The sequence below is a fragment of the Chlamydotis macqueenii genome, chromosome 7 (genome assembly GCF_036417535.1).
Source record: "Chlamydotis macqueenii isolate bChlMac1 chromosome 7, bChlMac1.mat, whole genome shotgun sequence".
In the NCBI taxonomy this organism is placed as follows: domain Eukaryota; kingdom Metazoa; phylum Chordata; class Aves; order Otidiformes; family Otididae; genus Chlamydotis; species Chlamydotis macqueenii.
Genome location: NC_141562.1, coordinates 33666356 through 33693315, shown reverse-complemented (window position 1 = coordinate 33693315; position 26960 = coordinate 33666356). Strand labels below are relative to the sequence as shown.

At 44.1% G+C, this 26960-nt stretch overlaps 1 protein-coding gene and 1 long non-coding RNA gene across 2 annotated transcripts in view; one reads left to right on the top strand and one right to left on the bottom strand.

Annotated features, from left to right (window-relative positions):
* GRK5 (G protein-coupled receptor kinase 5) overlaps positions 1-20594 on the bottom strand; it is a 158877-nt gene extending 138283 nt beyond the window's left edge. Inside the window, exon 1 of the mRNA XM_086751872.1 lies at positions 20481-20594. Within this exon, the coding sequence (XP_086607998.1) occupies positions 20481-20532 (52 nt within the window). The 5' untranslated portion in view covers positions 20533-20594. The remainder of the gene's footprint in view (positions 1-20480) is intronic.
* LOC147600128 (uncharacterized) lies at positions 20013-21615 on the top strand. Its single transcript, XR_015259032.1, has 3 exons — positions 20013-20182; positions 20367-20586; positions 21465-21615. It is a non-coding gene; the product is annotated as an uncharacterized LOC147600128 (long non-coding RNA).
* The last annotated feature ends 5345 nt before the right edge of the window (positions 21616-26960 follow it).

Sequence of the window (26960 nt, the reverse complement as noted above, 5' to 3'; positions counted from 1 at the left end):
ACTGGTATTTGTCTTAGCCACGCTTAGGCTAAGCAACCCAGTCTATGGTATCATTCATAACCAGGAGGTGCAATGACCTGCACAAATACACATACTAAACCAAATAAAATAATACCCTGACTTGACACAGAGTGACATGCAGTAGTGATGCCAGAATGCCAGTTAAACAGACGTTAAAGTATTTAAGAAAGAATTCCCTCTTCAGCATCAGCAGCATCAAAACATTCTGTCCTAAATACGGAAGCCTGTTACATCCCCTCCACTTCAAGGATTTTACAGAAAACCATAGCCTGAGCTGTGTTACTTACTTTTTTTAAAAAAAAAAAACAAAACCAAAAACAGTTTACTTCACTCTCGGTTTTGGAAATGATAAATGTTCCATGTTCTGAGAATGATTTCGGAGTCCAAAACACCTAAAATGCATTAAAACTGTGCTTTTAATACAAACCCATTGCAGCACTTAATACCCTTAAGCTTAACAATACTCTGGTCAGCAGCTGAATTATGAAGTTTTACAAGATGAAATAAAACAAAGCTTTCATAAATGATCTGCAAACACTAACTTTGCAATCCCAGACAGTAGCATGGTGTACTTGCACTGAGAAATAACAGATATTTCAGGTCCCAGGCTGCCGACTGACAAAACCTGCTGGTGTTCATATCCTTTGGAAACTTAAAGCAGACTGACTTGTGGATGATTGCCTCAGGGAACAATGATGTAAGATGAATTCCTGAAACTCTTACTAATTTTACTTGCACGTCACCTTTCAGAGGTTGACTCTGAAGCCACCTATGTTCTAGATGAACCGTTCAGATGTGTAAGTTTCCCCATGCATAAGGGTTTGGGGAACAAATTCATATTCATAGATGAAAATCAAATATTTTTAATAACCTACCCATACACAAGTTATTTTCCTTTGCAGTACATTGTCCCTACATGTTTAAATTAAGTTATAAATCAGAAAAGAGAAAAGGAAATATTTTCCATATGTTTAATTTTACACCATAATTATTTATTAACCAAGTCTACAGATACATGCTGTTGCTTTTATGGGAGTTCAAACAATATTCTTACTGGTTAAAATATGTTCTTCAATTTGCCGCTAACTGGAGACATTTATTAGTTCCATATTTCACTAGCAGTAATTATTGCTAGAAGCCATACATTCACAATCTATATAGATCACATGGAGACACCTGTGTGGATTTAAAGCCTAGCTAGATCTAACATTACTAAACTCTGCCTGAAAACGTTCAATCCATTTAAAAGAGCAAGTTGCAAACAAAACTTACTATCAGCATTTTTTTTTTTCCCATTCCATGCCGGTATTTAATACAGCCTCACAGAAACCAATGTGGTAATGAACTTAGTAGTAAGTCGTAGCTGTACTTAGAAAGAGGTGAACCCCACTCACTGCTCTGAGCGCAGGCACAATCCACCAAACCCTCTGACACTATGAAACCTCCCAGACTGGGAACAAGTGGAGTCTTGAGTTTTCTCATTTGGGAACAAAGACAGACCCCTGTCTGTCCTAAAGGGACCTTACCGCCCAGCAGAAATTGCAGCACATGAAATATTAGGGCAACACATTACACCCCTCAAACCCCAAGGGGTGGGACACCCTACCCAGCACTGAGCCTTCCTTCACCTGTTCCTCTCCTGGATGCCACAAAGCCCATCACCGGTCCCACAGGCCAACCGGCCATGCTTTGCTCCAGCACTTTGCTAGAGAGCAGAAGAGGAGCTACGGCTCTCTGCAGCAAACACTGGCACTGTCCAAGCTCACAGGTTGGAACACAACACGGAGAGAGGAAGAGGGAAGCTCAGAGCAACTGCGTTCTCCCATACATCCTACTGCAAGAGAAGGCAAAAGCCTAGCATCATGCATCAGGAGACAGCCTGGCCACATTTGGCATGTTTAGCTGGCATCATACCACGTTGAGAGTCTATTGCCCCATCACTAAGTTTTAAATGTCCTGTAAGGGTACAACCAGTGGTACGGTTATTGCTTTGTGTACCCTGGAAAACACCATCATGCCCGATGGAAGTGAAGAACTCGTTACAGTGGCTTGAGCCAGCTATGGTAGAGCTGATCATGTTTGTCCAAAACCTTTCCCCAGGACTTGCAGAATCCTGGCTTTTTCCAGCACACCCCAAAATGCCTTGTGAGTGCAGAGGCTGCTAATGAAGCCAACTCATTCCTCATTTCCTTCTGTACCCTCTGTGTCTGATGTGAGGGGTCACCACTGAACGCAGTGCAAGCAATCGGTCATGTGCTGTGACCAGAACAAATATCAGTGCGAGTGAAAAACCATGTTACAACTGTGATTCACTTCTGCATTATTAATCTTCAACTTATTAATTTTACCACCAAGTATCTTGATTGCAATTTTTAAATGCCTCTGAGAAGCCAACCGATGCAGCATGAACTCAACTTAGGATGTAAAAATTTTAAACCAGCTGACAGTGAAAGCCTACATTACTATTTCAGTGTGTGACTTGTGTTGCTGGAATGCATACACATCATCAAATTACTAAGTTTAGCTTTGAAACCATTTGTTTTAAACAAGGTGCACGTTGACTTTTTTTTTTTTTGACTGGAGGGGTGGTTTTTCTGCTGGCTTTCCCACATGCAACAGTGTCTCAATGCAGCACTCAGTTCTGCTGCTCTTCATAAAAAACTGAGATAACATTTTACTTATATGTTTCCTACAGAGACAAAATATTTAATCTTAGTTTGATGGGAGGGAGGAAGAAGCTTTATTGTTTGGAGCATAATATCACTGATGAATTATGTTCTTGGATAACTTTTAGGTATGGATAAGAGGAAAAAAAAAAAAAAAGGGAGTCCTGAGAAGCTGTGGCTTTCCACATAACAGTTACTTCTTCAATGTTTTCCAGACCAGTTCTTTTGTTTTTCATGTAAATGACTGTTGATGAAAATCAAGCATTTGAATACAAGGGGGCCTGCATGTTCCATCTCAATTTAGTTGTGAGTTCAATAGGTAGCTACACTAGCAGGAGCCCTTGTTTTCCTCTGTATTTTATCATATCTATATTTTTTAACAGCTCAGATCTTAATCTGCTTGGGTAAATTGTCTGTAGGAAACAAGCAGATCTCTACAACCAACATACACTTTTTTTCCTACAACAGCATGTCATGGCAACTATGGTAAAATGCTTTCGCAGTTGCAGAAACATTCGTAAGAATTCGCACAAGCAGAAGTTTGCCGCATGACAGGACAACCTTCTCTGCAGGTTACAGACAAGAGGTGAGGTGAAATAACAGGAATTAATTTCATGGGCTGCCAACGCCTGCTTACAGCAGGGAGCTGAGGTCTCAAGGGACCTGTGTTCCGGGGCCATCTCTTGCCCAGACCCCTGGTGTGACCACATGCAAGGTGCTTCTCCTTATCTACGCTCTCCGTAGACGAGTTAAACTTTATGTCGCTCAGAGAAGAGACTGCATCCTCTCTCACTGTGCTTGCCAATACTCAGTAGCACTACAGGATTCTGCATCTGCAGTGCTACTATCATCAGCAGTAAACAATGAATATTTTTAAAGTTCATAAGGAGGACAGGAAACATTAATGGCTACTTCTGTGAAATTACTGAGCTGTCGCCATAGCCGCTAGCAGCTAACTTTGCAAGAGAAGGTTAAGTGCTTACACAAGGATTTTCATACCTATACGCTTTTAACTAGTGCTGAATGCAAAATACCGGCGTTCACTGTAAGGTTATAAACTTCGCAGGAACTTCAAGGTATGCAGGCATTCCCTTTCACAGGTAAGCAAAGAGCAGCCCAAAACTTAGAAGGCAAAATAAGATTTTCAAAAGCTTTCAGAAAACTTTCAAGAATTTAATCAAGCCATTCCTATAAAGAAAAAGTACAAATTTCGGTGAGCAAATAAGGACACTTAAGAAAATGCCAGGGCATGCTTGCTTTCAGTGTTTCAGAAGAACATGATATGCTACAGCAAATAAAGCAGTCATCTCAAAAAAAAATAGCATGAAAAAGCAGAAAGAATTCACCCAGATTACCTAATTTTGAGAAGAAAGCAAGATCTGGACATAGTTCTAATGTTCTCAATCAGTCAAAGTCTACAGAGACTTCGAAAGGAGGTTTGCCTGGGTGTCAGCTATAGCAATGTTCCTTGATCTGCTTGGACATTAGTGGGGCATTAATCATGATTGCTCCATAAGATAATTAATGATGACATGCATTTTTCACTTCCTTACATAGCATAGCTAATAGAAGAACCAGGCTGAAAAATAAGAATCATAGACTCGAAGAATAGCTTGGGTTGGAAGGGACCTTTAAAGGCCATTCAGTCCAACCCCTCTGCAAGGAGCAGGGACATCTCCAACCAGATCAGGTTGCTAATTGTTATTAGTCATAACAATTAAATAGGGGCTAGTTCCTGAATAATTAGGGTAAACTACTGTAGAATACACTGATCCATGTGTTAAATTACTACATAACAAATACAATATGCTGATTTATAAAAAAAAAATAAAAAACACATGCAGCTCTACAGCAAAAGGGAACTTAACTGCATATTCTAGTTTTTCCATGTAACAGAAACACCTGCATTAATACTCCCTTTATTAGATCCTTGAGTTCAGCTGCTTTACAAAACACAGGTCTCCTGCAGAAGAGATTTTGACTATGAAAGATTAAACAGTTGACTCAGATGCACAAAGCTAACTGGTGGTAGAGACCATCCTCCTGTTCTCTAGCCTCGTCTATCATGACTTACAAGATGAAAAAAAATAGTCTTACATGCCAGGGCTGGGATACACAATTCAAAACGGAGCTCGGTGGCCTGCTGCCACTCCGGTTTCAATCTCCCGAGTCCTCTCCTCTTCCCAGGTGCCGGATTTACTCGTGGTTAGAAAACTGCTCACCTTCTTACCGACCCCAGCCCCCTCTTAAACAGCTGCAGGCCTCTGCCATGTCTCCCAGGCCTGGAAGTTTTTTGTTCTTCACTTAGCTTTGCCCCATCCCAGGCCAGCAGGGAAGGGGCACTGAGCCTACGCCAGCGGGTACATGGCAGCCATGACGCAGCAGAGGGAAAGGCCTTAAAGATCACCCCATTCCACCCCCCCCTTGCCATGGGCAGGGACACCTTCCACTACACCACGCCTCTCCAAGCCCCAGTCTGAAAGTTTGCTTCCACAAATATATGCTTTTTTTTTTTTTTCCCCCACGTGGCTTGCTTCTCTGAAAGGGATTGCAGAGGTGATGAGTCCACAGCACTCAGGAACACCTCACAGCCCCTGCATGGCTGCACGGCAACGCAATTAATTTTTCAATTCTGATTAAATGGCTACCAGGGAAAAGACCATTTCCAAACTATTTCTAAGCAGAGCACACCTAGGCAGAGGAATAAGCCTCTGCAATATTAAAAGATACACAATATTTTTATGTTTTCATGAAAAACATGTAGAATAAAACCACAAGCAGATGTAGAAAGCTACAGACAAGAACATTTCTAAGCAATAGCATGTTCACAATCATGGGTCACGTCCTGATGGAAATTCCTGTCACTTCTCACTATGTTGTAACGGTTGGCTTGTGGAACAGCCCTGGCCAGAAAGAGAGCTGCTTGTTAAATAACACTGCTTCGTTTTTGAAAACAAGATAGAGTCAGAGCACAAATAACCATCAGGTCTACTCCAGTTGTTACAGATTTTGTCATGGAAATCCAGGCATTTGATTATGTTTTAAATATCCACATACTGGTCTGGTCAACTAGACTGATTCTGCCTATAGGCAGGTTACTGTACAGAGATGATTGAATGGATTCTTTAGTCTAAAAACAGAGGTTCAGGACCCTGCAAGAATGGTAAAAACAGTAAATATAAAAGTTGAGGAGAAAATTTTAAAAAATCTACAGACTTCACACAGTTCTACGGCTCTGATTTTATCTGCCCACTTCCCAAAGGAATTTTTAAAAGGTATAGGTAGTGTTTTAGAGAACATCAGGTATACAAGGCAAATAAGACAGAGCTTAGAGAGGCTGAGAGGGGCCAAGGCTCACATCCGTGCCAGTGCACATCATCCGCTGCAGCCCAGGATGGAAAACTTGTGAACAATATGAAGAGCGTTACAACTTCTTGCTTTCCACGAGCTTCTTCCAAGGGAGTCTCTATACCCAGTCTGCCGTACCACCCGCTTGCTCCAGCCTGGGAAGAACGCTGATGCAGATGGACCACAGCAAACTGTATTTGTGACCTCTGTGCTCACCCCACCGATAGAGCGATTACTAACATTCCTCTACAAGCAGTAAGCTGGGCCTTTGGCTTATTTGTCAGAAGCAAAAGGAACTGGCACTCAAATATGTTTTCTTGGGCTTTCATCTTTAAAAAAAAAAAAGAAAAACAAATACTCATGGCCAGTGGGTTCAATAGAAAATCATGATGATTTCACTGTGTTCCATTAAATAAAACTTAATATCATTGAGCTTGAATTGAGCCTTTGGCGCCTGCCCAGATTTCAAGGCTTCCTTCTTCTGAAAGAAAACAAATATACGCTTCATGCTGAAGATCATGACAGTGGAATAAGACAGGAGCTGTTGGGAAGATCACCATGAAGCTGCATCGAGCCAAAGAAAGCTTCTCTCTGACTGAAGAGAATGAATAAAAATTACAAGACCTGAGGTTATGAAAGAGAAGAGGAAAGTCATTCCTCTTCCTTCAAATCAAGAGTGAAGTACAGCATCAGAATAAGCCTTAAGCACAATGAACACTGGGGGGAAAAAAAGGAAAAAATAAATACCCACAAGATCTTTTAGTGACTCACACCAAGGAGTACCTTCGAGACTGCAAAACCTTGAGGTAAGTAGGTAGAAAAGGAGGAGCACATCAGCCTTGGCTCCTTTTGTAATCGTTATTACTAACTGACTGCAGCAAATGTGGTGTAGGGGATGGCTTAAAATGGAAGAGATGAATATTTTATACAGTAAAAGTATCATAAAGATATTTCAAAGGATGGACAAAACAAGCAAACAAAGACGCAACTGTGGCCACTTTTAAAATCTATTTTAAAATCTATTTAAGAGCTGAGTTTGTACCCACTGAATAGTGTCATGGAGCGCAGTGACATTGTTGTCAGACTAAGACAAAGAGTATAAGATCCTAGTCCTAAAATTAATAGCTGTGTTTACAAGCTCTTTAAGATGCTGCCTATTTTTACTCAGTGAATCATTGCCCTTCTTTACAAAGTATATTTCATTAATCTTAGCAATGCACACAAATCTCAGCGGAGTTGCTCTGCTTACATATCAAATCTGAAGTCCTAAGTCTAAACTATTTGTCAAAGTATTCAGCTTCCATAAAATGTGTATTTATTGGAAGATGCCATTTCCTCACATTCTCCTAAATCAAAACAACTGATTCCTGTCAAGCTGTTCCTCTCCCTTTTCCCCCTCCCAAGAGGGAAACAGAAAGACTTATAAAGAGCAAAATTCACTCCTGTGCAAAATTACGCAATCCTAAAAATTAGCTTTTATCCTCCAGCTGAACTTCAGCTACTAGGATCAAATGAAACTTCATCTGCAAAGAGATATTAGAGAAGTTAATAGATCACTAGTCGTGTTTTTTAAAATACACATTCATCGCGATCTGCAACCAACCCAGATTAAAAGATCCAATGGTAATAGCACAGATCTATGTTAGTGGAGAGGAGTGTCTGCAAATCTCATCATATTTTTATTGAAACAAGCAAAACCTCCTTAAAAATGCTCTTCCCACAATTATTTGCTGGAATTAGGTACCAGGCCCTTGAAGCCCTTATAAAAATGTGACTTTTTTTTTTTTTAAACAAGCAAGCAAGAGCTCAGGACATGAAGCATTTTCTTCCACTGATGAGCGATTGCTCAAATTGCCTCTGTCAACAAATTGTTCACCTTACGTGACTGTTCATGCCTGAAATTTATTTACTTGCTTTATCATTTACAGGATGGCATCCTCAGCTTCCACCTGCACTAGCAGATTCACATGGGTAGTGTTGCAGCCTTCTATGCCTCCTCTTTCGAAATGTGATGCTGTATCCCAGCATTTGAGCAAGAGCCTCAAATGTGGAGATTAACAAAGGGCCGAGATCAAAGCTTTGCTGCCTGCCCTCCTCAGTATCTGGCCCTAGAAACATGCCCAACTTCTCATATTTGGCTTTTCTTGCACAGAATATACATTTTAACTGAGTTTAATATCCAGGATTTCATTCCCAATTTTAATTCCTTCTCACCTCATTGTACCTAAAAACCAAAATATAAAAAGAAATCACTAAGTATTTTTGAAAAGTTAGGCCAGAGACTACAAACAACAGCATGCTCTGTCCTCACCTTGCGAAATATTTCTGGGCTTCTAAACGAGCTTCATGCCTTCACACAGCTGGCAAATGTTTGCTCAAAAATACATTCAAACAATCCCCTTGCAAAGGATTTGTAACATATAGACCGAGCTTCATCTTGGAAGGGTCATTTACATAGCATACCCATAAGTTTTTAAAAGCTGGCTTCTATTTATTCTACACTTTCCAATTACCAGTTTGTTTATATGAACCACCACACAGAGGTCTTGGAGAGGTCACTCAGGAAATAATATATTTCTCTATCGGCATTCCCAACTATGCAGACACAGAATTTACTTCCTTCACCTTACTCCATGAATGATCCCAGTGCCATTATGCAACCTGTAAACTGCTAATGAGCAAGAATAAAATATTAGCGACTTGAAATCATAGCAAGGTTGAACATTAAAGCGTTGGGCAGTCCTGTGACGCCATTATTTTTAGGCAACCTGTTTGCAGTGCAGATGGCCAGGAAAGGGCTGCGAGCAGAGCACGGCTCATACCTGTGCTGCACACGTCGGCAGTCACTCGGGGCGTCTGGTATTTATGATGTACAGAGAGAGAGATGGGCTCCCCACGAGAGCTGGAGGCAAACAGCATCCCAAAAAAGGAAGAGAAAACAATATGCTGGATCCATCAAAGTTTGTTACTTCATAGACTTTTCACAGCCAAATAAACATTTTGCAGCTGGAGGTCTGCATGAGCCAGAATAACAAACGTCCTGAGACCTGCTCGAGATTTCAGATCAGGCTGTCTGATGAAAGAGGTGGATCCTGTGCACGTACGCCTGGATGGAGGCAAGTATTCAGGGGACAGGTCCTGAAAAATAATTACCTGAAACCACTTTTTTTCTCTTTTTTTTTTTTTTTTTTCCTCTCAGGATTGGCAGGGTTTGGAGGCAGGACAGGAGATTTGGGTTGGGTTTATTTTTTTAAGCACATTGTGGCCAGTGGCCTACTGGCATGCATCATGCTCGTTCATGGCATGAGAAGCGATCGCTGACCTTACAGCAGCTCCAGATGGTCGGAGATTTGATGGGTAGATTCGAACAGCACCCATTTCAACAGTGTTCACCAGGGACCTGTCTTTCAGCCCTTGGTGCAATCCTGATATTTTTTTTTTTTTTGCCAATCACCAGATGTCACAGGGATGGCTCCTTCGAATACTGCCATCAGCTGGCAAATCCCAACATTTCTCATTCACAGCTTTTTGCTTTTCTTCTCCACCTCTGGAAGAAGTTGGCTGTAGTCAAAGCCACTTGGGCAGGTGGCTTTTGAACAGTGTTTTTTTCAGCAGTGACCTTCACCAACAAATCTTAAGAAACTAAAGCGTTTCTGGAGAGGAGACCCTACTGCGAGTCAGCAGCAGTTGACAAGATAGGGAATCGGGGATAAGGATTTGCGAGCAGAGCAAGGTGCCACAGAGATCTGTGATAGGACTCGGACTACTCAGTGTATTCATAAATGGTGCGGAAAAGAGATAAATAGCAAGATGACATTTGCTGGCAAGATGAATTTCTTCAGGACAGTTGTAACAAAAACAGCCTGCGAAGAGTTGCAGGAGTATTTTGCAGTATTGAATCACTTAGAGATGGGGGAAAAAAGAGATTAAATTCTCTGTCAGACGGCACAGTATTGCAAGTGAATGAAAACAACTCTTGCTATACACACCAAATGACAGGCTCCAAATTAAACATTGCAGCTCGGGAGACAAATTTCTGAGGTTGCCGTCAGTAGGCCCAGTAATGAATACTTACGACAGTGGGGAAAAAAAAGCAAACAAACATAACTTAGGACTGTGACAAGAACAAAGGATGAAGCGGTCAGCATCACCATGCCACTGCCCATGGTGCACACACAAGCTGCGCAGTTTTGGTCACTCATTGCAAATAGGACACAGAATTTGAAGACGCAAATGGACAGAGATTACAGATTTGGACCTTTCTGCCTTTGGAGAAAGACTACTAAGGCGATGTGACAACGGGTTATAAAATCATGAAGGACCTGATAGAAATTAGGGCAGAAGCAATGAAATCAACATGTTAACCAAAAAATCCAAACAAACCCAGAAGTATTTGGTTGATTTGCGGATAATTCCCTTTCTCTCCCCTCCAAGACACTTCCACATCTTCACAATGACTGCTTTCTGAGGCTGCCAAAACATAAATAACACATCAACCGAGAGTCCCTCATGAAGCACACATGTGGGGAAGTTTGCATGCCTTTGTTACGGGATGGAACTCATCGCCACAGGAAGCTGCTCAGGCCAAAATTATAAATGTGGTCCAAAAAAAAAAAAAAAGATTAAATAAATTCATAAAGGATAGATCCCTCTATTAAATACCATAGGGCAAAGCCACCTTCTGCTTGGGAAATCCCTGCTGTGGGAGGCAGAAAAGACAGGCGTGGAGAAGGATCATTCTTATGCATAGGCACCTGCTGCTGTTCAGCATCAGTCAATGACACGTGGTGAAAAGCAACTTTACTCCAAACACCTTTCTGTTCTATTTCCAGCTCTCCAAGAGAGCTAAAGGTTTTTTTTTTCTTTTTTAATTCCAGAACCATTCCCATGTCTGTCATTAAGCAAATACTGAAAGGAGATGCACAACACATGCACAAGGCTTCCAGGAGAGCTGTACCGTAACCTTGAGAGAACCTTACATCGTACGTAAGTCATCTGGATCATTCTTCCAAAAACTCAGCTGCTGGTGAAATAAACAAAGCACAAGCTTTCCCAGATGTGTGCTTCATGAGGAATTCTCAGTCAACGTATGATTTATAACTTGGCATCCTCAGAAAACACACAATCATGATTCAGAGATGAAATGTAGATGTGGAATTGCTACGGAGGGAGAAAGGGTTTATTCATAGATTAGTCCCAACTCCTGTATTCGTAAGTTTTTTCACTGCTTCCAAACATTGCACTGGACAACTATTCTTCCTTTAATAGTAAGAAGATTAAGGCTGAGTGTTCAGATTCCCTTAATTTTCCGTAACTGTTAGCCAAGTAAAATTTCCTCTGCAAAACTTGCAGGGTGAGCAACTGCATTGTTGCACCATGCTTCTCAATGAAAGAAGAGAGGTAAGTTGTCTTACTGGATTTCTGCTGGAGAAAGGTTTGCCATGCAGGTAGCAAGATCACCGCTACGGAAGGCAACCTGATTAATTTCTAGCATTGTTATCACTAGAATCTCTCCTGCTGCACCAGAGACAACTAACTTCATGGAGACCCAGAGCACTGGGGGAAAAAAAAACGTCTATAACAACTAAAACTAAAGATGAAAAAAAAAGCACATTGCCTGAATAGAATTGCCAATCTAACCTTCATGCCCAGTAAGAAACAAAACCAAACCTATGAGGGAGCAGGAAGGAAAGCAATAGGAAGATTAAATCAGTGGAGAAACCCAAGGGGAAACAGAATAACAAGCACTGAACAGCAGTAAGAGAGAGATATCTATCTATGTATCTATATGTATCTGCATCCTTCACAGGTATTTTGGTAGCCTTGGCTAAATGATGATGTAGCCCAGCATCCATTCTTTCCAAGTCATCTGCTTGCTAAAGATGTCGGTTCCCCTGCACTGCCTACAGGGGTATTTTGATGGAAACATCAGCGAGGAGGTATTGGTGGTGTTTTCACTTGGCATCACTGAGATCTTCCCTTTGGTACTGAATCTCCTCTTCTTCCAGCTGCATTTCTCTCTTTTTTTTCCTTTTTTTCCCAAGATGAGATTCTCCATCAGTGCCTTCTGCAGATGCTGCCAAGTGAAAGTGACCGTAACATCACAGGGTTTCTCCATTCTCCTGGCAGGTCGTCCCTTTCCTGGGACACACTAGACAGCTAGATAGAAATGAGGGAGCACACTCAGCCAGGAAGAGTCTAAACCTTCCACTGTAAATAAAGACTTCCTACAGAATCATTAAGGTCTCCCATTACACATGTGTGGGGCAGGGGGAAAGAAAAAAAGAATGGTTTCAGTCATTTTAGATAGGAGCCTTGTCACACAGACTAAACACTGACCAAAGAACAACCGAGGATAACACAAGAGAGAAAATACATAAAGCCTTAGATGTGTCCAGCAAACTGACATTTAATCCAATCTAATTAAACATGTTTTAAACAGAACATCAAAGACTTCTCAAATTCAAAGGTGGTGTCAGAAACAGAGGACAGGGAAAATAAACTAGAAAGATTAGAAAAGTGGGAAGAATAAAATATGGGAATTTCAGTCCAGAAGAAGTCAGACTACTGCAAGAGAGAGAGGGAACAAAACCACCAAGATTTGTTTACTGGGAGAATGATGCTAGGAAAAGGGGAATGGTCCAGAAGCACTGGGACCTAGCAAACAGCATCCCAGAAGTCACACAAGGCAGAGATGGGCTCTTTGAGTAGTTAAGCGAAAGAAGTACTGTACCAAAACTTAAGGTAACTTCTAGAACTTGTAATACAACTTCAGCCTACCAGGAAAAGCCAAGCTCCTAGTGAAATCAATGGGACAAAGAGAATACTCAACCAATGCCAAAACCAGCTGCTACTGCTTATGAACTGCCCCGTCGGCATCCTCTGGGCAACAGGGAACTCCATCAGCAACCTCACAGATGGAAACTACTCAGATATCCTGACGTACTCCCTCTTTGGTGCTGTCTCTGCCCAAGGGTCTCTCCCCATGTGACCAGCTTTTTCAGCTGATTGTGAGGTGGGCCAGGACGAGGAGCAGATTCAGGACCAACTCCATCCCTCAGCACACCTCCTAGGAACCCATCGCTGGGAGTGAACTTGTCCTTAGGACTAAGGGCACAAAATTTGAGGTAGATCATCCAAGCTGACAAGCTGGAAGGAGGAAAGAAGAGAAGATCTTAAACTTGGCAAGATGATAACTGATGAGAAACAGAAAGTACCTGGAGAATGAAAACTGTACAAAAGGGATTAGACGAGTAAGGAGATTAGAGTAAGGAAAATTTAACCAGAAAAATCAAGGTTTCCTGGACTGAAAAAAAATCTTCTCAAGATAGATCCATCAACTGAGTCACTTTTAGATCAAACTCTTTCAAACCCTAAAAAGCGCACTGAGGACAAGGGACAAAATGACACAGTAGGCCTTTTCCTACGGCTGCTCGTTGTGTGTTTCACTTCAGTTATACTGGTGCAATTTTGCTGACTGGAACAGCACTGCAGCAGCGCGAACTGACTGATCCCTGCGTGCCATCAAGCCACATTTCCAACCACCAAGCAGTTCCCCATGAAGTCCATGGGACTACCCACGCATAGTAAATGCACTTCTAGGTGCTGGAAATGATGGATATGCAAATTTTTCAGCCTTTGCTGTGCCACTGAGGAGTCAGCTGCAAATAGCTATTTTCATCCCAGAGCACAGACGGCGGTGTCCCTTCCTTCATTAATATTATTTGCATTATTCACTCCCAGGTCCAAATTGAGTCTCGAGCACTTGTGTGTATTCCTACTCCTTTTTGCCTGCCCTTCCTCCCCAAATAAATGCTTGTGACAGTTTCTTCAGCTCTGTCATTATACGAACAAGAAGCAGCTGAGCCAGTTCTACAGACTCTGCAGCCTCATCCATCTTCCCCCTCACCTGTGTTTTCTTCCATCCTTTCATTTTAACAGGCAACTGTATGGATTATTTTTCAAAATTAAGTAAAATACTCATCATCTTTGCAATATTTTCTTTAGAATGTTTACTTTAATTTTAGTTACCCCACCTAATCTTTCTCACAAAGTAGCATGCATTTTTAAATCCTCCAAGCAAAATAATTACAAAGATAATCCAGCTGAGTGTAATCAAACTGCAGGGTTCTTTATTTTCCTGGCCTTTTAATTTAATTTCACATCCTGTGGTCTTGAAGAAATATTAGGATGATATCATCTTGTTATTGTTTAGATTATGTGCCTGTAAAAATAAGGAGCAATTGATTCTCTTCTTACCCACTGCCACCCAGAAAACTCATAACAGCATATAGAATATTTTTGAAATAGAGATCCAAGGGAAGATCCTACAGATGAGCATGAGTTAAATCCTTAGCTTCCATTTTCGCTGACAAAGCAAAAAAAAATAGTATTTCCTATCCAGAATCCTTGTGTATTTGGTTGAGTTTGACTAATACTTTATAAAGATAGTGACTGCTTTGATACAATAATTTGCTTTTAAACTTTTTCAATGCACTGATATGGATCCTGATGTGATTTTGTGGATATTTTAGCCATGAAAATAATCCCATTGACTTTAGCACCACTACTTGCACTTAAATTAGAGCTTCAGTAGCTCTCTTTGAATCAATACAAACCAGAAGTCATTCACAGAGAAACTGGCAGAAAAATACTACAGGAGAAGAATCAGCTACATGCCTAACTATGTAAGGTCAGCCAAGCAATAAAAATACAACTTCTGTCTCTACAACACAGGCAGAAGGACCCTGCCTACATCCTAGCAGCCAGCTTTGGGCTTTCTGAGGATCGGAGCACATCTGTATTAATAAATCTGAATACACGACTGAGGCCTAAACCCCTCACTGCAAGGGGTTTGCCCTCAGCACACAGATGTTCATCCTCTGAGCTGGGGAGAGATCGCTAGCAGATCTTAGCTAGAAAAGCAATACGTGGAAAGGCAGCTCATCTTCATCATCTTTCAATCAGAAAGACTGAAATGACGCAGGGTTTTTTGTTGTTGTTGTTGTTTTTCAATAGTAACCCATTGTACTGTCCGCAGGTATAAAGGAAAACGGAAGCAACATCAGCCACCAACCAGGTACCACACACGCCCAGAGCCTAGGAACAGCAGAGTCAGAGCTGTTGCATTCCTCTTTAGCTGTTTCTCCTTCATTGTCTTCAAAAATGGGGCAGCACACTCTCATCCACCAACCCACCAACTCGCAGGTGACAAAGGCACAGACACACGCAGTAGGGCCCATCTCAGGGCAAGATTGTGGTTGACGCTTTCATTCTGGAGCTGTCTATCACAAAGATATGTGTTACTTTCACAGAATCATAGAATGGTTAGGTTTGGGAGGGACCTTTAAAGGCCATCCATTCCAACCCCCCTGCAAGAAGCAGGGACATCTCCAACCAGATCAGGTTGCTCAGAGCCTCATCCAACCTGGCCTTGAATGTTTCCAGGCATGGGGCATCCACCACCTCTCTGGGCAACCTGTGCCAGTGTTCCACGACCCTCAGTGTAAAATTTTTTTTCCTAATATCTAATCTAAATCTACCTCCCTCTATTTTAAAATTAAAAATTCTCGACTCTTTAGGCTATCTCCCCCGCACTCCCCCCACGCCCCCCCTCCACCCCAGAAAGGAATGGTTAGAAGATTGAAAAGGAATCTCATTTTTTTAAACTACTGCTTAAAAGCACTTGATCGCTTCTGAAGAAATGGCTGACTTCATTCTTGGAATATTGTCTTTTAAGCTATTGCAGTGGTGAGAGCTTCTCTTGAACTCCAAAAAGAAAACTGAACTGAGCTCACTGCACGCAAGCTTCCTCTGCTTACAGAGACAACATTTTCCTTACCAAGTACTCTGTTTTTATATCAAGGGATAGAGGACAGGACCTTAGATTCTGCTTTTAAAGCACCAGTTAATGAAGTTGCTAAAGTTAAGTTGCAACAATCACATTCTCCATGGGGTTTTGGCTGTTGCTACAGTCACCTTCTTTCCTTCAAAATATGCTTTTCATTGTTCTACTGCCCTTTTTCCAATTGCTCTGCAGCCAAGTTCTTGGAAAGCAATCACGCTTCTTGTTTAGGATTTATTGCTAGTCTTTTGCCAATAAGGACATGCACAAATCTCTCCTGTGATCATCCTGCAAAAGCAAGCTAAAAATACAGCCATTTATGAACAGGCACATTCCGCCTGTTATACGGCATCAGTGTGCACTCATCAAAAAAATTCCGAGATATATAAAAGAAGGTCGCCCCTTTTGGCTAGGCCCATCAAAGGATCTGCCTGGGTGCCATAAATAAGTTTATTTTAAAATTCCAGTCTACCTAAAAAGGAAAAAAAAAAAACACATTTGCATTGTCGTTTAGTGGTTGAAGGGGTTTTTTTCCTTTCAACAGGTTTACATGGTAAACTTTGAACTTTAGAAACCCCAGGTTTGAGAAAAACAATAGTTTATCTTCCAAATTGGCTATTTTAAAACTAATAAATGTGATGACTAATTTAGTTAGTGCTAAAACATTGTGGGAATTGTCTGTTTGTACAAAAGTGGTGGGTATTGTATGTCTGCCTGTACAGATTTGTAAACAATTTTGCCGTTTGAGAGTCAAGTTGTCTTTGGGTTTTGAAACACCTAAGAAAGCCTAAGAAAGCTCATGCACAAAAAAGCAGCAGGTAATGTGAGGGAAGACTTATTTTAGGGCTAGGAAGGAATGGATCACGAGGAAGAGTATATAGGTAATCACCATGGCTTGGTCACGCTTATCGGACCATACCGTTTGCTTTTCATACAAACATCATCATTTAATCATCAGCCTCCTTGGAAGACTCATCTTTCATCAGCGTGTTTCTTTTGACAGGCAGGGTAGACTGATGACTCGTGGATGCGTTTTAAAGCTTCCCTGGGTTACGGCTGGTAAAGTTCCTCTGAAACGCTGGGAGGCTCAGCCCTTGGTCTCTCCTGGACTCCTCCACTGGCTTCTTGGTTCTGATGATGCCCTCTACCAAACAACCTTAAACTGGGAGAAATTCTCCAACCCAGACCCGCTGTTAGCACGAGGTGTGTGTCCATCCCTGATGAATAGACGATTCTGTGGTTCCAACGTGGTTGGCGAGACTCGGAAACAAGAAGGCTCATTAAAAGATCCAGAGAAGTGTTTCACCGCCTCGTAATCTGGGGTTCTTACTCAACCTGAAATGACTCCAATTGTTATTATTTTGCTTTTCTTTTTTTGTTTCTCTTCTTTCTTGTCTTCCCTTCTGTGTTTATTCTTTTCCCCAGGCAATACGAGATGGTCCCAAATACCTATTTGTTTCTATAATTAAACCAGATTTATTTTATATTCAGTCCTGAAAGGGAGTAGCGATTTGTTAAATGGGATTTTGCATCCAAGAAGTGAGAAATGATAATTGAGGAAACAGCATAAATTTATTCCTAATAAATTATAAATGAACTTTCAAATGCAATAAAACTTCACTTTTTTTACATGTTCAGACTGGCAGATTTCTGTGTATAACAAGTAACTTATGTGTAATTTTGTATCAAAAACTTCATATTCTGCAAAAAAAAAATATGAAGATCTTCTGGAATTTATTCTCTGTTCAAAATTATTCTGTGAAATACATTTTCGTATGTGAACTGCATTTACTCTTTTTGTTGTTCTAATAAGATTACTCATGTATCACATGGCATCAGTTAATTCTGGGTGTGCTTCTCATTGTAATCATCAGGATTCGAGTGCAAGTACTTGTATAACAGTTATAAAACTTGATTCCCGGTATTTCAGCTGAAAAGTTCACTTTGTGTCGGGGGTTGCTTTAGTAAAACTTAGTAACAAAGTGACTTACACAAGGGACCACAGAAAAAAAAAAAAACCTGCTAGCAAGGCCAAAGCAAATGAGTTGCAAAATTTAAACCAATATTTGCTAGAAAATGTTTCTGGTGGTCACCCAGCCCTACTTCTGAGTCCCGTACAAAAGCCCTCACCGCCAGACTGCACGGTGTGGGTCTCCTTTGAAACTCAGCTGAAATTTCCCTTTTGCCACCAATATTGGGTTTGTGTTCCCCGCGCAACTGTGATAAAACTTCTGCTTCTACTAACACCTGCAGAGTGCATCCCATCATTTTCCTTCTTCTGACACCAAGTACCACATTGCAGGCACCAACCACCACCTAATTGAGCTCACACAGCTTTTACTTTTGACTTAACAAGTGGAAACACACATGCATGTGCTTGGCTTTGGCTACATGTTCACCCAGCTAAATCTACTCATGGAGCCTGCAGGATCTGGAATCAACTTCTTTTTAGGTACCATAATCCTCAATATATTAATTTGCTTTCACTCTTGCTCTTCCATATGCTGTCCATCTTCTTCATCTGCAATGACATTCACCTACACGACTTCTTGCAAATTTTACAAACACTTTACTCACAGCAGCTCGCAATTGTAGCTAAAAATGTGGAAAGATAGGTCATGCAGACATAGTACTTGTGGCTTTGATGTCAGGTACCGGACTTGTTCTTTGTACTTCATTTAAAAAAATTTCACACTCCCTTCAAAAGAGCTTTAAAAATAAGCACCGGGCCTCAAAAAATGTTGTTGGAGCTTCATAGAAGAGAAGTTGGAACACAGTTTGGAGTAAGCCTTGATAAAGTTCTGCTATTTGGATTCCAGCTAACAACTTCTTCATTGTGCTGAAGTCATATTAAAACAACGTTACTGTTACCATCTTGCTGAGGATGGTAGAAAAAGACCATAAAACCAAGTGGCACATTTAAAATTACTTACAAAATAGTGTCTCTCTGAAAACACCACACAATAACCGTAATTAATACCAGTCCTTTAAAGTACTCCTACAGTCTACTGAAATCTAAACCAGGATCGTAATGCTGGTAGCAACAACTGCATCCTAAACAATATTAAAAATGACACCAGAAAATAAAAATTCTCCGTGGGAAGTCAGAAAGTTATAATTCACTAATCTGCTGAATGGAATAACACCTTTGCCCTTATTATTTATAGAGCTTTTTTGGGGGAGGATCTCAGGACTTTACTCTTTAGCTAAGCCTCACAAGTTCAACAGCCCATGAGTTATATAAACATTATTTTACAATTTGAACTATTTTCCCAGCAAAAGGATCGCTCCAGGGGAGGACTATTTGTATGATTCCTTTTACAAAACTAATATTGCTTTACTCGGACTCCCGTGGCTTCAGAGTGACCAAAGCTGAAGTCCACCCCAGCCGTCCCTGGCCTCACTACTGGGCACTTCGGAGGGGAAAAAAAAAGGTGCAAGGTTGTACAGTTCCTAAAAATGCCCAGCCTGGCAAGTGCTTTCAGGGAATAGAAGTTTGAATAAAGGCTTGGGGAGGGGGTGGGGGAAAAAAGGTTTATTTTATTTTAGGCAGTAAGCAAGTGAATAAACAGAAATACAGAGCCGGCAGCACACGATCGCACCTTGGCAGTGATGCTGCGGCCGTTGCTGGTGCGCGGCGCCCGTCCTCCGGCCCGGGGATGCTACCGGACGCACGGGGTCTCGTTGCGGGGGGGAAACAGGGCAAGCCCCGAGCCACCCCCCCCCCACCCCCCCCCCCCGGGACAACCCTCCCTCGGGGAGGCACCGTGCAGCGCGGAGGGGGGAAAAAAAAAAAAAAAAAAGGAAAGAAAAAAAAAAAGAAAGAAAGGAAAAAAAATCCCTGCAAGCCCGATCTGCAGGTGGGACTGGGGTTCGGCTTTGCGGGTTTTGAGGGGGGGGGGGGGTCGGGAGGGGAGATGGCTCAGAAGAGCCCCGCACAACCGGCATCCCCGCGTGTTTTCACCGCCGCTCCGGGCCGGCGGCACCGGCATCTCCCGCAGCATCCCCCAGCTGCCGGTCCAGAAGCTGCCCCCCTTCCCACCCTCCCACCATCCCCGGGGGCTCACCGAGCCCCAGCTGAGGCCAAACCCGCTCCCAGCCCACGGGCACGGTGGCAGCGACACGGTGTCACCTCCTCACGCCGGGTACGGCGAGGGAGCGTGCGGTGAAGCGAGGCGATCCCGCCGGTCTCCCCACGCGGCGCGGAAAGCTGCGCGCAGATCTGCCGAAGCCCTTCTGAATGAATGCATCTGCAGCTGACCTTTAACAATGGGCGCTGAAATAGCACAGTCTGCGGGACCAGGTTTGATGGGGGGGCCGGGGAGGAGGGGGGGGGGGGAAGGAAGAGATGGGTGAATATTGTAATCTCTGCAATCTCATTCACTTCCTTTCCCAAACCCCCACACACTGTGTGGGGAGGAGAAGGAAAAAAAAAAAAAGAAAAGAAAAGAAAAGGAAAAAAAAATAAGGTATTTTCCTTTTCAAAGGAGCCGTTAACGCCGGCTCGCCCGCACGGCACCCCGCAAGCCGCCGGGGCATCGCTCTGCGACAAGGATGCTCCAGCCCCCCCCACATCCCCCCATCTCCCGCCGCTCTCTCACCTTCCCTGGCTTTCAGCAAGACGGTGTTGGCAACGATGTTTTCCAGCTCCATGGACGAGCTCGGGCAGCGCAGGCAGCGGCACTGCAGCAGGACGTCACTCCCGAGGTGCGGAGTCTCCGGGCGACCACCCGCCTCCCGCCCCTAGCCCGTTATCCCCCGCTGCATGATCCCTGCCTTCCTCCCCCCCAGCCCGGGGCGGAGCTGGCGCTCCCCGTGCTGCCTCTGCTCCCGCGGAGCCTCGCCCCGTTACTCCATCCTCCGCCCCGCCGGTTGCGAGGGCTCGGCCGCTCCCCCCTCCCCCGGGGGTGTGGCACCGCGGAGCGGCCCCGCAGCCCCGCGCAGGCGCCATCCCCGCCGCCGAGCTCCGGAGAAGGGGGGGGGGGGTTGAGGGGGGGCCGGGCACGCCGGGACGTGTAGTTCTCGCACCTGGCGCCGGCTACCGCGGCCGCGTAACGTTCCCTCCGCGGGTGAAGGGCGGCGCAGGGCCCGCCCGAGGTGGGGGGGAAGGAAGGCGCGGGGCCCGGGCCGGCCGGAGGGGGGGTGCGGGCGCGGCGGGGAGGCTGCGGGGCGATGCGGCCCCGGCGGCGCAGCCCTGGTGCGGGGCGCCACCCCGCGGCGGCGGCTCGGGGCCTCCAGGGCTTCCCGGCCCGGGACCCCCGCCATCCCCCCTCACTTTCCCGGCCGCTCTGGGTGCTCGTTGCCGCTTCACAGGTGCTCGCACCCCGCAGCCGGTTGCTGCTGCCTCACCCTCTGCCAATGCCATGCACGCCCCTTCTCCCCGGGCTCGGAGGCACGGGCTTCGCCGCTTTTCGGGAGGTCTTAAAAGTTCCCCGAAGGAAGCACCCCAGGGAATTCCATCTTCTCTGCCACACCGTGTGGTTTTTCTATCCCGATAAGCAGTAGCGTGAGGCATCAGCCACTTGTGGGAAGTTTGTGAATTTCCAGTGCTGTTTTACAACATAAATTCTCTTCTGTCCATATAGGACAGCTGCTCGTGTCAGCACGATTCTGGTTTTCCTGGCAACGGGGTGGATCAATTCAGCAGGTCAGGCAAAGAAAGAGGAATAAAAACGACTCATTACTCTTACTAACAGTCTTCCCCCATCTGTATTTGCATTGATTAAACCCACGTGAAGCAAATCAAATGAACATGGACCTTCTTGTAAGCGGAGCACAGACACTACTTCTTCTTTTTTCTTCTTTTTTTTTTTTTTTATTGTACCAATCATACCTCTTTCTACAGCCAGGCAGAAACGACTTGCAGCAGCAGGACTTGCAGACTGCCTACAAGACATTTTCTGATTGCAGGAAATAAATGAGAAATGCATTTAACAAATAATTTCTTGGGCATTAGGATAAAATGTCTTTTGCACCCGATTAAGTGTCAGAGGTTAGAACTTTGAAAGTTATTGCGTGTAGCAGGTGGCATTGCAATGTACAATCCTTCACATCCTCTCTCCTATCGCTTCCGAAAATGTCCAGCCTCCGGAAGCCGTGCCATGTTGTGGTTACTTTCTTTGCAATGCCAAGTCCTATATAGCAGCAGTTGTGTCTGTAAGTACCGGAAGATTTTTCTCTGATTAAATAATTCTTAAGGGAAAAATTGCTTCCTGGAAACCAGAGCCTTAGCACAGAGATGAGGTTCCTAAGGAGTGCCTGCCCTGCTGCTTGTTTGACCGCTTCTGTGCAAGGAGTCATGCTCGCTTGTAAACGGAGGAAATTATGCTCGGGTGATGAGTGCATCTCACATCCCTGCCCAGCCTCCCACTGACGGTCATCACAAGGACAACACCGGCATCGCAACGTGGCTGATGCTGGAAGACAGCGTTACATCTTTTATTACACACAGTGTTTTTAATGCTAGAAGCAACCGCTCTCTCCAAAGGAAAAATGAACGCACGTGTCTTAGTTCCCATTTTGTGAAGCAGCACAGGCTGCAGCAGCGAGCTCAACTTCTGCTGGCAGCAACGGGCCATCAGTGTGGTTGCCACAGCTCAGGATCAGGCTGCTCAGTGAGGAGGGATTTACCTTCACAGGACACCCCACGGCGAGCACAGTTACACTGGTGTGTAACTTTTATACAGGTGCTGGAACGAAGAGGGCAGATCTTGGAGATCTTAAGTTTGAATTGCACTTGGAAATCAGCACACACACTCAGAGTCATCTGCATCCCACTCTCTGGGACTGAAGTATGACTCCAGCGCGCTGATGTTGTCCTATATACGTTTATTTAATTCTTGAAAGGGTGAATAGATTTATCACAGGAGTTACAACAGATCTATACGGTGTTCGTAAATCCCGTGGAGCTACCTAGACTTTATGAACGGCGCAGCTCTGAAAGCACTTGACGTTCCTGGCAACCATGGGCACAGTTAGACCGGCCCTTCAGAAACGGGCAGCAATCAAATGGAGTGTTGTGCTGCTGCCAGAGTGGTTATTTCAGTTAAGCTGGGTGATTTTGCACTGCAGTGGACTAGGAGCAGTCACATAACTTAAATGTGGCTGAGTGCAGGGAGTGGAAAGCTGAGCTCTGCTACCAGACTGCAGGGATTCTGCAGTACCGTGTTTGTTTTCGTTACACACCTACGTGGAGAGCAGCAATTCTGACATCACGTTTATCAGTGAGAACAACGGAGTGGGTTTTCTTAATGATTCTTACAGTATTTAACTAAATAGAACTTGTTTCCGATAAGTCTGAGTCAATGTGGTGCAGTAGGACATGGAAGGAGGTGTGTTCACTAGCACAATGCCCTACTTTAAAAAAAAAAAATCAATACAATCAGTCCTCACTGCATCTCTCTTTTCTACTAATGTTTTTTAAGCTTGAATATACCACTGATACAGGGTATCAGTGCGCTTCAGCGCAGGCCCGGGCTGGATGGCCCCTCGCATGGATGTGATGGATGTGGCTCCCCATGGGTTGCCAGGGCAAATGCCACTGCGCAGACCTGCTTGCCTTGAAGTCCATCAGTTGGTCTTTGCAAAACCATTTGCATTTGGAGTCTCACCTCGTGACTTCTTCGTAGCTGCCGGTATCTTCATTTTTTTTGTGTCACGTGGAACACCTGGTTCACAAAACGAACAGAAATAAAAAAATATTAGGAAGAGGTAGATTTATTTATATCGATTTTCTCTTGCAACAACACAGTCCTTTCATTTCAAGGTATATCCATGCCTGATTTAATGGAGCGGCCAGGTTCTCCGTGAGTGAGGGAGAAACAGGAGACCTGTGGTCTGTTCCACTGCTTATGTTATTCACTGTTGTACTCTGGTGCTGAAATAGTCACGCATGGACAGGGTGGCAGGGAAGGAACACAGGTCTTTTCTGCTGGCCTAAAGATCCTGATTCAGTGCTTGCTGGGAGAAAAGGGAAAACTTGGTCTGAATCATATGCAGAAGCAGCCTTTTGGAAGGGGGGAAAAAAAAAAGGAAAGGCTACCAAAACCAGTTAAACTCTGAAAAATGTATTTTCTAAGGTGCTTAATGTGTTTGGTTGTTCTGCTTTTAAATAAAACACCTTCATATGAAGTCATTCAGGAAGGGCTCAGAAAAAAATCCTTTTTGAATGCTGCACATCAGGATAAAGCAAGGCTGGCAGCCATCTTTCCTTTATGGGAAAAGAGAGGGTTGTAAATGAAATGCCAACACCGTGCGAGACCCAAACGCATCAGCGCAATAAGAACAGGCAAGCGGCACGGCAGCGTGCGATATTCTGAGCCGCTCTGAGGGATGAGTCATCGGCAGGGTGGGCTCAGGCAGCTCCAGCCAGAAGCACGGCAGCATCACACCCAGGTTTATCCTGCCACCGGAGAAAGACCCCTTGGCCTCCATACAGCCTGCTTGGAATGTCAGGATAAGACCCCCAGCGAACCAGATGTCAAAAAGGCCTGTGGCTACACTTATCAGCTGGAAACATACCCCAACAGCAGCTATCGCCCAAATCCATGTTATCATAGGCAGCTAATGCAGCAAAGCCTGTTCGCTGTAAGCGCTAAGCTGGGTTGTGTTTGGAATTGCTTCTGAAACTTCTGCCTACAAACCGGCGCATTCTTTCGCCTCCTGCTGAGACTCGGTATCAGCAGGTGGGAGCACACAGGCCTGTGAGAAAGCATTTGCTGGCAGCTGTAACCTTCTACAGAGCCCCTTTGCGTAAGGACAGAGGCTGCCATCTACCAACAGCCACGGGGTGATGCATCGTGTTGTCCAAACTTTTTGCTTTGGTTTAGATTAAAATGTTTATATCTCTGTTGTTTCTTTCCATTTCCAAACCTTTTTTTTTTTTCAGTTATCTCTTTCCTCAAGGTAGAGGACAAATTATTGTTGCAGCATTTGAGTACATGGAACTAAACGACCTTCTAGAAGAGGAGCAGACTTTATTTTTTTTAAACAGGCAGACAGACACATCCCGTACTCTGCACTGAATCTGCCATTCAGTGACCCACAGCAGCAGGAGATCTGATTTGGGATTTGCTTACCCCTTTCATCAAGTTTAGAGAGATGAAGCTACCTTTTCACTAACATTTTTGTGGTGTTAATGATGATTTTTTCAAAGAGCTCTTTAAAAACTGTCACAAAACAGTGATGGGTAACAACACACAAGTGTTATCTACTACTTTTTATCAACAGATCTCAAAGTTTATCACCAGGAAGGCATATTTAATTATTCCCAAGTAGGGAAAAAGAGGCACAAAGTGGGAACAGGCAGATAAGTATCCTAACCAAAACAAAAAATTACATCTCCCATTATCCGTTCAAGTGCCCTATCCACTGCTCTGCACCTTGTAACAACACAAACATCTCCCTAAAGCCTGCTGAAATCCCTGGAGAGTCTTTCACCAACTTCAGATGTCTCAATTTGAATCAGGCTTAAAGACTATAATCCTTCCCATGCAAACATGTCCATGCACTGCTGCGCTCGCACCATACCAGTATGAACCAGCACTCCCTCACTGCAGGATGAGATACCAGACTGGGGCCTGTCCTGTCAGGAAAAGGCCTGTGGGAGACAGCAAAGCAGACAACCAACAAGACTTGGAGAAAGATGTGTATATGCTACTGCTCGGTAGATTTATTTTGAACTTTGGATGGCAATAAGAACCAGGTTTCGCAGCTGCCCTAGCCTGTGCAAAAGCCAGACCCGAGGAAAAAGGAACAACTCTTCTGCCAGGTGTGCTTTGGCAGTGAAAAAGTCCATCTTCAAACTGCAGGGATTCCCAGTAAAAAGCAAAATGGAAAATCAACCCCCTGTTAAATGGCAGTAGTTCAAGCTCTTGCCCAGAAGTCTGAGAAGCTGAATTATGCTGCCTGCATAACAAAGCATGAGCAATATTTCCCCACCTGCAAGCCAAGTGTTTAAACAAAGAGTTTTAAACAAATATAACTTTCCGGGGAGGGGGGAAGGACATCGTTTCAGAATACATCAACTTAGAAGTTGTGAATAATCATCTGTGGGTGAGACAACCATCCTCAGGAAATCCTCGCAATAGCCCATTTTTTTGCTGTCACAATACAGCTCCCACAGCTGAGGGAAAGGAACCGCTGCGGGCCAGCTGTCCCCGGGTCCACAATTTGCTGCCCAGCGGCTGGGTAAGCCCGTCACTCCATTTGAGGGGATGCACCAGTCCGGCACACGTGAACGCAGATGTGCTGCTCTGCACTGGTTTTACGGGAACTGGCCCAGGTAATGGCTTCTGTTTCTTGGCTGCTCTTCACCTGACAGTCACAGCTCTGCGAGTGTCCCGGGCTCAGCTCTCTGCTCGCAGCCCTCAGCTGTAGCACAAAGACCTCCTTAACCTCTACTGCCGACACGTCTCAACAACCACTCCTTCCCTCTCCATCTTCCAGGGCTGCAGGCTACAGCACGGCTCACCCACACTGTATCTGACATATTTTCTAACATACAAATAGTTTACTCACTTCCACTTTTAGGCTTTGAGGGCTTTTTAAGCAAGAATGCCCCTAATTTTTAGGCAACAGGCATGCAAATAAGCTGAGTAGCTCAGCCAGCTGGGTCCCCTCGCTCTGCCGGTGACCTGCCCGGCAGAGTCCTGGTCCAGCTGGCACTTTCAAGCAGCCCTAGTTCATCAGCAAGAGTCAAAACTGAACTTCTCTCTCACACACCTTCAGGTTTCCCATAACGAAGCACTAATAGAAAGCATGGGGTACGTCAGGTTACCTAACTCCAAATCTCCTAGGTCAGTGAGCAAGCACTGCGCTTGCGCACACCTACGCACACATGCTCAAATGCACATGCAGAGCTTGTTAGGTGTTACACCTGAAGGGAACAGCTTCAAAAGCAACAAAGGTGTCTATGTGAATTCAAAGAAACCAGTGGATGCAGGAAGCAGCCAGACTACTATGTTGGTAGACCCCATACTGGGGTATCCGTATCCTTTAGAATAGTACTCACGTTTTCTTCCTCCTCATCTCACTGTGGCTATAGGAACAGTTTGCCACTGCACCCTTGTGCAGGACACCTC